The 14,815-nt window shown below is 61.0% G+C and overlaps 1 protein-coding gene across 7 annotated transcripts in view; it reads right to left on the bottom strand.

Moving 5' to 3' along the window:
• FBN3 (fibrillin 3) overlaps window positions 1-14,485 on the bottom strand; it is a 57,285-nt gene extending 42,800 nt beyond the window's left edge. For 3 of the 7 annotated variants that reach the window (XM_082733484.1, XM_082733482.1, XM_082733487.1), the window contains exons 1-17: window positions 13,997-14,485; window positions 11,903-11,992; window positions 9,476-9,686; window positions 9,265-9,347; window positions 8,642-8,740; window positions 8,330-8,425; window positions 7,992-8,087; window positions 6,292-6,489; window positions 6,073-6,198; window positions 5,816-5,941; window positions 2,858-3,010; window positions 2,566-2,748; window positions 2,124-2,261; window positions 1,847-1,966; window positions 1,621-1,746; window positions 428-550; window positions 36-311 (exon numbers count right to left, since the gene is read on the bottom strand). In XM_082733484.1, the coding sequence (XP_082589610.1) occupies window positions 36-311; window positions 428-550; window positions 1,621-1,746; window positions 1,847-1,966; window positions 2,124-2,261; window positions 2,566-2,748; window positions 2,858-3,010; window positions 5,816-5,941; window positions 6,073-6,198; window positions 6,292-6,489; window positions 7,992-8,087; window positions 8,330-8,425; window positions 8,642-8,740; window positions 9,265-9,347; window positions 9,476-9,686; window positions 11,903-11,992; window positions 13,997-14,240 (2,488 nt within the window). In that variant the 5' untranslated portion in view covers window positions 14,241-14,485. Of the gene's footprint in view, window positions 1-35; window positions 312-427; window positions 551-1,620; window positions 1,747-1,846; window positions 1,967-2,123; window positions 2,262-2,565; window positions 2,749-2,857; window positions 3,011-5,815; window positions 5,942-6,072; window positions 6,199-6,291; window positions 6,490-7,991; window positions 8,088-8,329; window positions 8,426-8,641; window positions 8,741-9,264; window positions 9,348-9,475; window positions 9,687-9,998; window positions 10,093-11,819; window positions 11,869-11,902; window positions 11,993-13,996 lie in introns of those variants that run through there. The other 4 variants (XM_082733481.1, XM_082733483.1, XM_082733485.1 and 1 more) reach the window with 4 other exon arrangements.
• Window positions 14,486-14,815: the final 330 nt, after the last annotated feature.

Raw genomic sequence — 14,815 nt, forward strand, 5'->3', positions numbered from 1 at the left:
AAAAGGCAGGTAGGGTCAGGCAGCAGGACACTCACCAGAGTTCCTGGCAGGACACGGCTGGCAGGGCTCCCCAAATCCGTGGTCTGGGCTAGCACAGCAGCACTCGGATTTGGTGACCGCACCCGGGAAGGGGCGGGCACAGGAGCCCTGCTCCAGGGTTCCATAGCAGGTGCTGCGCACATGCGTGTCCACGCACACGCGGCCGTCCGCGCCCACGGCCAGTCCCCCCGGGCAGTGGCAGCGAAAGGAGCCCTCGGTGTTGGCGCAGTGGCCGTTCACACAGATGCCTGGAGTCTGGCACTCATCGATGTCTGTGGGGGTGGGGGAGGCCCGGGGGCTCTGCATCACGTCCTCCCTAAATCTCTCCCCTCCCCGCCCATCACCATCACTTCCATCCTATCCTATCCTACCCAGCCCCTGGCCTCACCCACACAGGCGTGGCCGCTGGGCGCCAGCAGGAAGCCGGATTTGCAGAGACACGTGAAGCTGCCGTCCTCATTGATGCACACTCCGTTGGTGCACGTGGTGGCGGTGGCACACTCGTTGTGATCTAGGGACACCCGACCCCTCGCTGGGCTAGCCCTGCCTGCAGACCAGCACCTCCCACTCACTTCTAGGTGATGCAGCAGAGCGAGTGCTGAGCCCCCAGGACCCCATCCAGAGAAGCTGGGGGCCCGACTGGGCACCCCGTGGTTTGTCTGTGATTCTGTCTGCCTGGACGTCAGTCTGTCTGCTGGAATGCAAGCTCCCCTGGGGCTCGACAGGGCTGTCTCCTCAGTCTGCATCTCCCTCCTGGCCCAGGTAGGTGCTCCATAAATATTTGTTCAGAGTTAAATAAATGAGGGGGCAGTCGTACGGCTCTGGGCATGTACTAAATGCCACTGAAATGTTCACTTCTAAATGACGGCATTTATCTCACCTCCGTTTAAAACAAAGAAAAGGGGAAAACAGCTGACAAAAACATGGTCTAGGGGAAGGAAGAGGTAAGTGCAGGAACAAATATGAAAGCATCAGTTTTGCACAAAAAAGATTGCACCAGAAAAGGAAAAGATATGAACGAAATGTCACGAAAATTTGTGCATGGATGTCCACCGCAGTATTCTCTGTAATTGTGAAAAGTGGAAACAGCCCCGATGTCCGTCAGCTGAGGAGTGACGAAGCGAGATGTGGCCCTCCACCCCCACACGGGCACGTCACTTGGCCACCAATAGGGGCGAGGCGACGACACAACACAACGCTGCTGCCCGTGTAAGACCCGGAGCCCCGCGGGGAGCCTGACCCAGGCACACCCCCTCCCCACCACCACCATCAAGGTCCTGATCCCATACTCTCAGCTAGATTCGCTGCCACCCAGCAGGTCCGAGGACGCGCTTCGGTCCCGGGTCCGACAGCCCTTGCTGGGATTCATGGCATGAACTCGGGAGGGGGGCAATGAAGGGTGAGCGAGGCAACAAAGCGCAAGACGGAATCTCAGGCAGGTTGTCTGGGTTCCGAAGGGGGAGCACAGCCTCCATCTTCGGGAGGGACGTGGGTGATGCGGCAGGGGAGACGCGCAAGTGGCCCTCACGGGAGCCACGGGGGCCCCCAGGCCCCCTCCCCGCCCGCCCATCCCCAACTCACCCACACAGTTCTTGCCGCCTGGGCCGAGCTCGAAGCCGGCATTGCAGACGCACCGGAAGCTGCCGTCGGTGTTGACGCAGCGGCCGTGGCGGCAGAGGCTGCTGCCCACCAGGCACTCGTCCACGTCTGCGGTGGGGGGAAGGCGGCAGGCGGTGAGACCCGGACTCAGGCCGCAGATCTGCGCCCGGCAGCCCCGGCGTCCCCGCTCTCCGGTGGACAGCCATACCCACGCACGCCTGCTTGGCGGGCGTCGCCTGGAAGCCCTCGCGGCACCGGCAGTGGTAGGAGCCCGGGGTGTTGACGCAGTCTCCGTGGTGGCAGGGGTTGCTGGTGCATTCGTCCACGTCTACGGGCAGACGACCCTGAGCCCCCGCCCACCGGCAGGCGCGGCCCCGCCCACCGGCAGGCGCGGCCCCGCCCACCGGCAGGCGCGGCCCCGCCCACCGGCAGGCGCGGGACCGCCCACCGGCAGGCGCGGGACCGCCCACCCAGCCGGGACTCACCGATGCACTCCCCTCGAACGTCCTGCGTGTAGCCCGCGTTACACTCGCAGCGGTAGCTCGAAGGGGTGGGCAGGCAGCGGCCATTGAGACACAGATTGGTGAAGTGTCGGCAGATGTCAATGGTCCGGTTCAAGGTGGCTGTGCCTGAGGGAGAGAACAACAGGTGGACCTGAGTCGAGGGCTTGCCTCTGTGTTGGGACGCCCACTCTGAGGCTGGAACCCTGCCCACATCGGCCTGGCGTGGTGCCCTAACTTCAGACCCTCACACAAGGCCCAGATCCTGCCTTTGAGACCCAGATCCCAAATCTAGGCCCAGTCCAGACCACTGTAAGTACTTTCACCTGGGTTAGGACCCCCAACCCCCAAAGAGCTGACCCACCCTCTGAAGCCTGGACCCACTCCCCCAGGTCTTGGATCCCTCTTCCCAAGTCCCAGGCCTCACCAATGTGAGCATTGCCAAGGCCCAGGCTGGGAACACCACGCCCACTGGAGCCATGGGGGCTGTGGCGACCCGGCCCAAAGCCAGGACCCACACCATTGGACCCAAAGCCAGGGAGACCGGGTAAGGGGCCAGGGTAGGAGGGCAGCAGTGGGAGCCCCTGCACACACAGTCGCTGGAACTCATCTGCAAAGAAGCAGGGTATAAGGTCAGGCCCTCTGTCGTGTCCCAGGGCCCCTCCTCTGCAGGGAGGTCTGGGGGCAGAGGAGGGCAGGGGCAGCCCCAGGCCACTCACCAGAGCCCCGCAGAGGACACGACTCAGGGGCTGGGCCAGCTGCCCAGCACCTGCCCCTGTCACAGCAGCACTGCCTCTGAGTGTAATGGCCAGCGAGGTCTCCAGCACAGCGGCCTCCAATCAGCGTGGAGAAGCAGGTGCCGGCCCGGTAGTCTGCGAGGGGGACGGGAAGGATTGGTCACCAGTCCTGGGTTCAAACCCCAGCTCCAAAACAGTCAGCAGGACAGGACTCCTTACAGCTCTGTGCCTCGGTTTCCCCATCCCTGGAACAGGGGTGCTCAGAGCATTCACCTCCCCTTGGAAGAGTGTTGCTGAGATAAAAAAGTGAAGCACCCATATCTGGCACGTGGCCGATTCTCACTGGATGAGAACCTTATTACGAAGATTTCCAAATTATCCCGGGAGATGGATTTGGGCTCATTCCAAGCAAAAGCCTTCCAGCACCTACAGCAGGCATTGGTAATAAGCTCCCTGTCACCCCAGGCATTCAACCACACTGAGAAAGACCTCTGGGATTGGGGGTCTGCCCTGGCAGGAAGGTCAGACACCGGGATCTGTGGCTATGTGCTCCCACCTGATAGCCCTGGGCATTTCGGGAAACCTAATTCATAGCCTAAGAGGCTATGAATTTGAGGAGGGGCCCAGGTGCAGACTGCTCGATTGACTGCAGCCTCAGGGGGACTGAGGCAAAGGCTTCCTGGACTGGAGAACCACGGACACCCTTCCCCATCCCATTCTGCTCTGGAGTCTAACAGTGTTATGCCATGATCAGATTTCTCAGGCTCAAAGAATATATTTTTAGCTTAAAAATGCACAAATCTTGGCCAGTGGCCCACAGTGAAACCTCTTCCACCAGCTGGGAGGGCCCCTGACAGCAGCCCCATGCCCTGCCCTGCCCCAGGCTGAGAAAACACGCAAACATTTCTCTTTTTTGAGAGAGAGAGAGAGAGAGAGAGAGAGAACCAGCACGTGCACAAGCAGGGTGAGGGGTCGAGGGAGAGGGAAAATCCCAAGTAGGCTACACACTCAGCATGGAGCCCACTCAGGGTTTGATCTCAAGACCCTGAGGCCACCACTCAAATAGAAATCAAGAGTAGGACGCTCAACCACCCGAGCCACACGGGCGCACCAACACGCAAACATTTCTGCCTCCCCTGGCCCAACCCATGGGGACCACCAGGCGCACATGGAGGAGTTGGGGCTTTGCACTCCCAGCACCATCCTACGCCCTTGACAGGGGAGGGAAGCCCCCCCACGGGACAAGGCCTGCCCAGGTTGGGGGAGGTCAACAGATTCATTCAAGGTCACACCGGCTACTGAAGAGGGAAAGGGGACAGGAAATCAGATACCAGAACCCCAGGGGATCTGACCAAGCAGCTGCTTCTCAAGTAGGGGAGACAGAGACAGAACATAAGAATTTTAACAAAAATGATGCTGCTTTAGATTCTAAAGCATCCGCTGTGATCAAGGCCCCACTGAGCACCCCAGCAGCACTGTTCTTTTGTCTTTGTGAACATGTGTCGAGTGTCGACTATACCCAGCTCCCCCGGCAAATCATTCCAAAATTGTATTTAAGAGGTAGGTACTTCTGTGATCCCCATCTGACAGATGAGGAAGTTGGGGCACACTTGCCCGAGGTCACAGAGCTTGTGAGCAGCTCAGGTAGCAGTTGGAACCCAGGACTGCATCCCAAGCCCATGTTCAGAGGCAGCCTGACCTTGGTTCAAGTCTAAGCTCCACTGTTTAGTAGCTGGGAGAGGACCCCTTATTCCAGGGAACTTGCCCAGGGGTATCTTCCATGCTGGAGATGACGGCCCCCAAGGGGGGAGGAATAGAAGGTCTAATGTTGGCCACAGCACATGGGCAGAACTCCAAACACAATATTCCCAGCCCTGCCTGGTGGAGGCCCAGCCAGGGGCCCTGGTGATGCTGGGGAACAGCCAAGCCCCTTCCCTCCTCTCTAAACTCTGCCCATCCCCCACCACAAGGGTCCATAATCCTGGCTTGGCCCATTAGCCATTGACAATGTCTAAAGTCTACTGATGAGTTCATCCAAACAGCAGGACAGGGAGTGAGAGCCCAGAGTCCCCTGCCACTGGGGCGGGGTGTGGGGGGTGAGCATCCAGGGGCAGGCATGGCGCAGAGGACCTCATCCTGGCTAGTGGGGGAGTGTCTGGGTAGGGCATGGGTACAGGCATGTATCTGTTCTAAACTTACTGAGTTCGCTCAAGCAAACCTCCCCCCTCTGGGCCTGTTTCCCTATCTCAAACAGAGGGTGTGGGGCAAGATAGGAAGCATCTGGGAGGGGCCCCTAGGTGGCTCAGTCCGTTAAGTGTCAGGCTCTTGATTTCAGCTCAGGTCATGATCTCAGGGTTGTGAGATGGAACCCCCTTGGGCTCACACTCAGCAGGGAGTCTGCTTCTCTCCCTCTCTGGGATGCCCCCCAGCCCGGACTAGCATGTGGTCTCTCTCAAATAAATAAATCTTTAAAAAAAAAAAAAAAAGTGTGTGGGAGAGAAAAGAGGAATATAGGTAGGAAGCCAGAAAAACCAATGGGCAGAAGGACACAGAGATGGAGGGAGGTTGGAGGGTCAGGAGGGCATGAGGAAGGACCACGGGAGGCAGGAAGGCCCTAGAGTCAGAGCCACAAAGGGACCACGGGCTGGGGGCGGGGCCAAGGGGAGGTGGGCGTGGCAAGGGCGGAAGGGAGGGGCAGTGGGCTGGTGGGCCCAAGAGATCAAGACAGAGGACCAGAGAGCTACAGTGTGCACAGAGACAGAGGGCCAGACTGGGGTCTAGAGAGCACAAAGGCTGATGGGTAGGGCGCCAGAATGCCAGACGGGAGGGAAACCGAGGGCTGGAGGAGCCCCCAGGCCAGAGGGTTGCAAGGACGGATGAGCGAAGGACCCCTCTCCTCTCTGAGCTCTGTTCCTCCAGACCCCTCAGGCCCCCGCTCACCCAGGCAGCGGGAGCCGTCCAGGCTGCTGGCAAACCCACGGGGACAGGTGCACACGAAGCTCCCACCGGTGTTGGTGCAGTCGCCCCCAGAGCAGAGGCCTGGCACGCTGAGACACTCATCTACATCTATGTAGACGGACGCCCGTCAGAAGAGGGTCCACCCGCAGCCCTCCCGCCCCCTCCTACTCCTTGCCAGGGAGCCTGAGCACAGGGGAGGTTACTCCTCACCCCCCTCCCATCGCCCTCCCATGGCCCACCTTCACACTTGGCACTGTTCTCGCTGAGCCGGTGTCCCGGCGGGCAGCGGCACTCAAAGGAGCCCACGGTGTTGAGGCAGTTGCCGCCCTGGCACAGGCCAGGGACAGCCTGGCACTCGTCCACATCTGCAAGGGAATGAGGGGCCCATCGGAAGGAAGAAGCAAGGCCGCAAGGGCTCCCACTCAGCTCCAGCTGTCCGTCCTCGCGGACTCGCTTACCTTGGCAGGCCCCTGTGTGGATATTGGGGACGAAGCCCCGGCGGCAGGGGTGCGGCTGCGCAGGGCAGAGCTCACAGGGGATGCCCCAGGCACGGCCCACGGTAGCACAGCAGAGCGCCTTGGTGCACACGAGACCTGCGAGCCGGTACTGGCAGCCCTCGGGGCCCACTTGACCGAAGCAGGGGCCGGTGCGGTAGTCTGCGAGACGAACGGATTTGGGGAGCTGGCCTCCAGCTGCCTCGCACCCCAGGCCTCTCCATCCCTGCAGCCCTTCACCCTTCAATTCCCCTCCTCTCCAAAGCCTTCTCCAACCAGCCTCCAAAAAGGAGGCCAGGACCACCAAGCTCGCAAATCCCAGGGCACACTGGAAGAATGTGACCACTCCCCCAGCCCCCCAACTCCCTTCTGGCCTGGGCAGAGACCACAGACACCCAGCAGGAGAGCCTGTCTCATCCACGAGCTTGCGTCTTGCCCTGCCAAATCTCCCAGACCCAAGGAGGACCCCAGCATCTGCCCCAAGGCTCTGGGCCTACAACACTCCACCCCTGAACCCTGAACCCAGCCAAAGGGGTCTCATCTGTGCCCCCGCCTCGGGACACGGGCTCAGATGTGGCTTCCTGGCTCCAACCTCCAGATGGTTCCAATCAAGGGGCTGGCAATGGACCAAGGGAAGCCCCTCCCAGAAGGAGAAGCCAAAGCCAGCCCCCTAGACCCAGGGGGAGGAGGAGCTGCACAGAAATCCACAATGGTCCTGATTCCCCGAAGCCAAAACAATTCTAGAATCTCACCTAATTCACCCAGAACTCAGGACTCCCCCTCACTCTGGCCTCTCTGGGGGCCCGCACATCCACCACCCACTTGGGCCTCCCCTCTCTCACCCTCCGCACTGATCCTCCCTCCCCCTCAGCCAGCCCAAATTCCAGTTTCTAAAAGCACCCCACCCCTCGTGCCGAGGTAACCCTCCCAGCCCCGGCTTCTGGCTCATGGCTACACCCTCTCCGCCCGGGCTTCGGCCCCCGATGTGCGTCCTCTCTCAGGAGCACCTCCCAACGCCGGGGTCAGTCCCAGGCCCTGCCCGCATCCCCGGCTCTGGGCTCCGCACGGGGCGGTCTGACCGCCCGCACAGCCGAGACCCCACCAGCCTCCCGGCCCGGGCATGTCCCACGCTGCCCGCTCTTGTTGGCTTTCTCCTTCCCAGCTTCCATGGGCTCCGTGAGTTCTCTGCACCCTGAGTCGCCCTCCCGGATCTCCTGCAAGAACCTCAACCACCCCGCTTAGCTTCGGGCCCACGCATAGGGCAGCCGGGGACTGGCATCCAGCTGTTCCCACCTTCCCCAGCACCAACTTTCCACAATACACCGTTGCTTCCATTGTCTGAGTTTGGCCAAAGGCCCCCACAGGTGATCCCACCCCCCTCAGCCCTGGCAGTACACTGACTGATGACCGAGGATTATGACAGTCGGGGGTGGTTTGCAATAAAAGGGGGCTGCCCCCCCCCCATGAACTCTGACTTATCACTTCCTCCAGGAAGCCCTCCTTGACACCCTTCTCCGGAGCAACAGTTTCTCTGCCCTTCACAGCATCAGAGACACCAGAAAGGAGGCCAGCTGGAGCTTCCCAGGGCCTGGCTACCTCTCAGAGGCTGCCAGGAAGCCCCCCTCCATCCACCCATGCCCCTCCCTCCATGCCCAGCTTGGTACCTCTCTCACACTGAGGCCCCATGAAGCCATACACACAGGCGCAGTGGTTCGGTCCGATGCAACGGCCCCCGTTGTGGCAACCATGGTCACAGACAGCTGCGGAAGAAGAGAGGACAGTAGCCTGATGTCCCCTAGCGGCAGACGGAGCCGGGGCCCAGAAAAGCCCATTTTCACCCAGGAGTCCCCACCATTGGGTCCAGACCCAATAATAAGACTGGGACGGTGAGCACCTCCCTCCAAACCCTGGTCACAGAAAAAGGACCCATGGGTGGTGGGCAGGTGACGTCAGAGACCGCTCACCGGGATCCCAGGCCCGGGTGCTCCTGGGGGGTACTCACGCTGCGCACACACAGTGCCGGTGTAGCCCCGCTGGCAGAGGCAGGACTCCCCTTGGCAGCTACCCCCGTTCATGCAGCTCACGCTGCACCCTGACCCTAAGGACGGGGAGGAGGGACACACAGTAAAGCGACAAGTCCCGCAAGGCCTGTGAACAGCCACAGCACTAGGCTTGCCTGGCCCAGCTCTGGTCCTCTCAGGCCTGCGGCAAAGCCAACCTGTAGCACCACCACCCCGTGCCCCAGTGGCATCTGGAGGCCTCTACCCTTCTCCTCGGGTTCCCTAGGGGACATTTCCCCTCTCCCCCCGCTCACCTCGGGTCACCCCGCAGCTGGGGGCCAGCTTCCCATCAGCACAGGCGCACAGGCTGGGTCTGGAGCAGAAGCCCTTGCCGCAGGCGTGCCTACAGACGGCTGGAAGGGGCGCATCAGATGACGGTCAGGACCGGGACCTGACTCCTGTGCCCTCCCCACCCCATCGGTGCCCAGGCAAGCTTCTGGGTGTCTGCTGGAGCCATCGGGAGCTGGGCTCTTTGGGCCAGAAGTGCTGAGCGGCGAGGACAGAAACCGGACATGCTGGGTCGGTGACGGTGGTATTGGGCCGGAGGGCTCTCCTGGGAGTGGGGTCAGATTCTAGAATCCTGAGGTGGCAGGTACAGACTGACAGAGAGATAGAGACAGAGACGGGACAGAGACAGAGAATGAGAGCGGAGACAGGCAGGCAGAGAGACAGGGAGGTAGTAGGGCCAAGGACAGGAACAGGGCAGGTGGCCCGAGAGCCTGAGGACAGGCAAGGGCCAATCCCATGGTTCAGCCTGACGCCCCTGGCCAAGTCCGCTTGGAAGTCCACTTGGGGTTCGGCTTGCCAGCAGGTCAGAGAGCTGCCCCAGCGTCCCAGCCCGAGCACCGCCCCCCCTCCAGATGGCAGTGGCACTCACGCACAACACACTGGTTCCCGCCTGGCAATGTCCTCCAGCCAGGGCAGCAGTAGGCATGGAAACGGGAGCCGCACACATTGGGCCTTCGGGAAAGCGTGGCACAGCTGGTGAGCCCCCGCCCTGTGGGATGTTCCCCAGGCCTTGCTCCCCCCAACACAACGGGACAACCCAGCCCAGCCCACACCCTCTCAGCATGCCCGGTACCACGCACCCCTGCAAGATGCTTGGGCCGCCTCTCCTCCGCACGTGTCCAGAACCTGCAGACTCCAAGGCCTTGTCCCAACGGCCCTGGACTCCCACCAAGCACAACAAGGCCGTCCAGGCCAGCAGGAGTCGAGCCAGGGGGCCCCAGGCCATGGTGAAAGCACCAGCCCCTCTCCTTGCCAGCCCCTTCAGAACCATGATGTGTCGTCCCTTACAGGCTGTCGAGAGGAAACAGAGTCAACCCCAGCAGAAGCCCTTGGCCACAGACTACCCAGAACCAGGAGCGCTGGGATGATGACAGGGCTATGGGAAATGGGGGGTGAGGGGTCGGGGTGTGATGGGGGAGCTACTAGAGCCCTGACCCAGAAGCAGGGGAACAATCAGGGCAGGCTTCTTGGAGGAGGTGTGATGTCTCAGAGATGGAGTTAGCCAAGAGAAAGGTGCTGGGGCCAAGTGCACAGTGAGAGCAGAGGGAGAGAGGGACAGGTGGGCTGGTGTCACAGGAGCGCACTGTGTCGTGGAGCTTCTACCTGTAGATCCAGGGTGATGGAGAGCCCTTAAAGGGCTTGAAGTAGAGGAACACAGGAGAACGGGTGTTTGGAGCGTGGAAAGGCTCTCAGGAACCTGGGAGGAAGCATGCAGTGGAGGAGGCTGGGGCAGGGGTCCAGAGGAGAGAGGAGAGGACAGAATTCCAGGGAAAGTGAGGAGGTGGAGTCACCAGGAGGTGGAGACTGCTTCCAAAGAAGGCAGGAGACATGGAGGAAACTCCCAGAAACCTGGCTGGGAGGGTGGAGGTGGCAGGTGCACCTTCTCGGTAGGGCACTCCCTCCACCCAGCTGGGAAGGAAGAGCTTTTGTGCCCACTTTGTGGATAAGCAAGCTAAGGCCATCACACAGTTAGTGAGGGGCTGGCTGTGGGCGAGTGCTGAAGCCTAGGCAGAAGGGAGGGAGGGGAAGAGGTGGAGGGGGGGGGTCCCACCGCCTCCCAGGAGGTGGCTTGTTCTCTCCAGGACCTGAAGGTTGGGAGGCGGGGCATGAGGACAGGACCACTCCTGGTTAGGAGAGGACCAGCGGAGGGTAGGAGGAAGGAAGCTGAATATTTGGAGGGGCAGATGGTAGAACAAATGGCCTTCTGGGGAGCCCTTTCGGGCCCTCCTTTCCAGACCAGGGAGAAGAACTGGGCTCAGGCAGGGAACGGGCAAGGACTGTGCTGTGTGCCATTGGGCAGCTGGATGCCCCTCTCTGGGCCTTGGGCAGAGAGAGCCTGACCTGGTCCCAAGGTCCTTGAGGAAGGAAGAGACCCTTGTCCGCTTTGGCGGAGAGGCAGAGAGGAGCCGACCTGGCTGCGGAGGGGCACCCCCTTCCTGCTTCCAAGCCATTCCACGCCAGTCTGCGCCCCGAGGACGCCTTCTCCAGGCAGCCTCAGGGCCCGCGCAGCCTCGCTCCCCGCCTCCCCCAGGCTCCGGGGCCCGTGGCCCGGCCTGACCCGGCACCCCCCACCCCCGCCCCGCCTCCGCGCCCCGCGCCCGGGAGGTGCGCGAATGAATGAGCGGGGACGGCGCGCGCGGCGCGGGCGGGAAGCGAGCGGTCCCGGGCTCCGCGGACGAGGAGGGGCCCCCGGACCACGCTCGCCACCCGGCGGGGCCCGAGGACCGAGGGGCCCCCGGGGCTGCGACCACGCTCGGCTCCGCCCTCACCTGCGGGTGGGGCGCCCCGGCCGGGCGCGGGGAGGGGAGCGGGTGGGCCCGGGGCTGCCGCCGCGAACAAAGGAATCCCCTCCCCCTCCCTCGCCCCGGCCTCCCCGGCCCCGGCCGTCCCCGCTCGCGCCCCGCCGCGGGCCCGGCGCTCCCCCGACCTGCGAGCCGGCGCGCGTGGAGGCCGGCACGGCGAGCGGACGCGGGGCTCCGCGCTCAAGGGGTGGCTCGCGCCGCGCGGGGCGCCGGGGGCGGGAACGCGAACCGAGAGGCCGACCCCGCCGCGATCGCAGCCTGGAGCCGCAGCTTGGGGGGGAGTTGGGGGCGGGAGGAGTCGGGGGAGGGCGCGTTTGCACCTCGAAGCTCCCGGGGCGGGGGCCGGGGGCTCCGATCCGGACTAGGGGAGGGGCTGGAGCCGGGGGAGGGCCCGGGGCTGCGGGTGAGGCTCGGAGGGGCTGGAGAAACGGGAGGGGGACCCAGAGCTGTGGCCGGGGCTGAGCCGCTGGATGGGGGAGCTCAGGGCGCTTGGCGGAGGGAGCGGGTGGGTTGCGGGGACCGCGTTTTCGGGTAGGAATTGATCTGGAGTTAGCCCTGAGGTGGGACTCCAATTTGGAGGTGGTCGGGAAGAAAGCCAGGGCCGGGAGGTCCCGGGACTCACCTAGGAGTTCCTCCTCCGTCCTCTCAAGCCACCTCCCCTTCCCTCGGGCCGAGAGAATTCCAGGAGTGACGCTGGGAACTCACCTGGCGGCTCCTGGAGCCCGGGTTCTTCACTAGAGTAAGATCCGGAGGCCCCTAAGAATGTACTCGAAACATGGGGCAAAGATGCCTTTCCTGGGGAGAAAGTCCACATTTTTCATCTGATTCTCAAAATGAAGAGTTTAAGAATCCGAAAGGTCTAGACTTTCTGAACCCCAGTTTTTCTCACGGGCCAGAATTGTAGCTGCCAGTTTGTACTGGACAAGCTGAGTGAAAATTTCTGCATTTCACCCGCCACTTCATTACCTTTGAGAACAGACACCACCACTCAGGGTGGCGATCAAATTTGAGCTGTTCATTGGACCTGAAACTTAGTTATCCCGCTCAGCAAACTCCTATGCTCCTGGCAAAACCCAGTTCTAAAAGCCCCTCCCCTGGGTGCCCCACTCCCAAATTGTTGGTTTATCCTATTGAATTCCCAAAGCTAATTGGGCTGATCATACCTCATCACAGCACTTCAGGAATGTAATAAATAAATAGTAAAAATAATTTGAGCTAATATTTATTCCATGCTTATATGCCCGGCTTGGTGCTGAGGGTGTCGTACACATTATCTCATTAAATAACTAAAAACCCTACGAGGGAGAGGCTCATAATCGCCCAGTGTGGGTGTCAGGAGACAGACTTGGACTCCGACACTCCTGGGCTGGAGGAGCGGAGGAAAGGAGCATTCTCTTTGGGGATGGGAGGCTTGAGGGTTCAGTAGAAAGGAGCAGATCAGAGAGGGAAGGGCAAACAGGAGAAACAGCTCAGACAAAGGCCCAGAGACAAGAGGGTGTGGAAATGCAGGAATCGAATGAGGCTAGAGCTTTGGGGGAGCAGAGAAAGGGAAAGAGGGGAAGAGGGGTCTGGCCAGGTAAGCAGACGCCAGGAGCCCTCAGGAGGCTCCCCTTACATGGCGGGGTTCCCAGGAAGGAGAATCACTCTAGAAGCTGCACTGTGGGGGTTAGAACGGGGTCTGGTCTGGGAGCAGCTGGATTGGTGTTCCCCGGGGGAGGGTAAGCCAGGGAAGGAACCCCAGGATCAACCAGAAAGCAGTGATAGGTGGGATTCTAGTGTGGAAGGAGCCAGGGGCTGTCATGGACGAGCCAACTTCTGGGGACACTTCTGTCACCCCCTTCCCAGGCTCCTTTGCCGGGGCCCACCCTGGTCTATGCTTCACCTAACAGGTGTGTCTCACGTGGGCATGGGGATAGGCACCCCGGGCCCCAGAAGCAGTGCAGCACTTGTGCGGTTCTAGAATTCTCCCCATCCGCTCTCTGGAAGCAGAGGACAAGGAATCCACAGGGTTTGGTGAGCCGGAGGAGGTGGGAAGTTGAACAGAAGTTCTCAATGACAGCGTAGAGCAAGTGTACCCGGTCATTGTGCCGCCTCCCCTGCCACACCGTCCTGCTTTCCAGTGGCTCCCCCACCTGGATCTTTCTGTGACCTATGCTGTCACTCTGTCACATCACACTGTCCTGATGGGGCATTTAGGTTTTCACCCACACTCTCCCCAGCATCCCAGTGCCACCCAGAGACTGTTGTAAGGGCAGAGCATGTCACAGTCTCCCTTTCACTAGCGCCACATCCCCAAGTCCCTATACAAGGTCACCTGTCACTCGCCGCTGTCACCCGCTTATTTTCACCCAGAGCACACCTTGCTGTACTCTGGCTACTCTGCTGCCTGTCACATTTGTGTTGCCATCTTTACGCCTTACCCTTGTTGCTGTGACTTTGTCACCTGTTAATAGTTGTACCGGCCCCCAGAATGCCAGGGTTTTTAAACTACAAGCGACAGAAATCACCCTCCACAGAAAAGGCTCTTGGTTGCACACAAATCCCTCCACAAAGGAGAAAAGCAGCCAGCAGGGTGACTCCCCAGTTGCCCACAGATCTGGTCCCACAGAGACACCTTCCATCCTTCTCTGCTCCCCGGGTTTCAGATGAAGCTTAACGGTCCCAGACGCCTGAAATCAGTGCCCCCCTCAGCAAAACGGGGTTTCCCAGGGGTTTCCCACCTCTTCCAATGCCAGCCTCTGTCAAATATGAGGGTGAGGGGGGTGCCTGGCTGGAGGGACATAGGGGGCGTATCCCCACCTTGCTGTGAGGAGGCCAGGAAAATGGATGTCTCGAAGTCCTGTCGTGGGATCTGTCTCATGAGGGATGCATTTCCCAGACCCAAGGAAAGGTCCCTTGAGTCACCTGATGACCAAGTCGATGGCAAAGGTCCTGTAGGCTGTGCTGCTCCTAACTTGTCATCAGCCCTGTTCCCGTCACACCTTCCGACGTCTTCCTTCTGTCCGTCACCATCAGAAACTGTCTTAACGTGGTCATCTCTCATCGCCGTACTGCTTCTCCACTGCCACCTGTCATGTTCACACACTGTCTCATTGTCCTTTACCACCGGATTCGAGCCTCCCCACCAACAGTGCACCAGTCTCGGGGCGGAGCTCTTCTATTACAATGTCCTCTGTCGCAGTCAGCCTGTGTCCTCTTTGCCACCTGTTGCTGTCGTGCTGTGTCCTCATTGTCACCTGTTGCTGTCACACTGTCTGTCCTTCACTCCCAGCTCCTACTAATTGTCACCTGTCCCTGTTACCCTGAGCACCCCCCCTCACTGCTGTCCCCTGTGGAGGTCATGATGGAATGTCTGAGTCATTCCAGCTCCGCTCTTTCTTCCCACGTGTACCCCTCCCGCCCCCTGTGCTGTCCTCAAGTCCCCTTAGGCAGACATGACACCACCACGTGTGTCCTGGGCTAGGAGACCACCGTCGGCCCCCTGCCCCACCCCCGCCATGTCCATTAACCCGGGCTTGAGGAAGGGATGGAGACAGGGTGGGCGGAGCATGCGCAGGAGCTCAGGGCCAGGACAGGAGACAAACACATATGGCAGGAGGGGGTGCCTGGAGTCTGTGC

This window comes from Mustela nivalis (assembly GCF_964662115.1).
Source record: "Mustela nivalis genome assembly, chromosome: 1".
In the NCBI taxonomy this organism is placed as follows: domain Eukaryota; kingdom Metazoa; phylum Chordata; class Mammalia; order Carnivora; family Mustelidae; genus Mustela; species Mustela nivalis.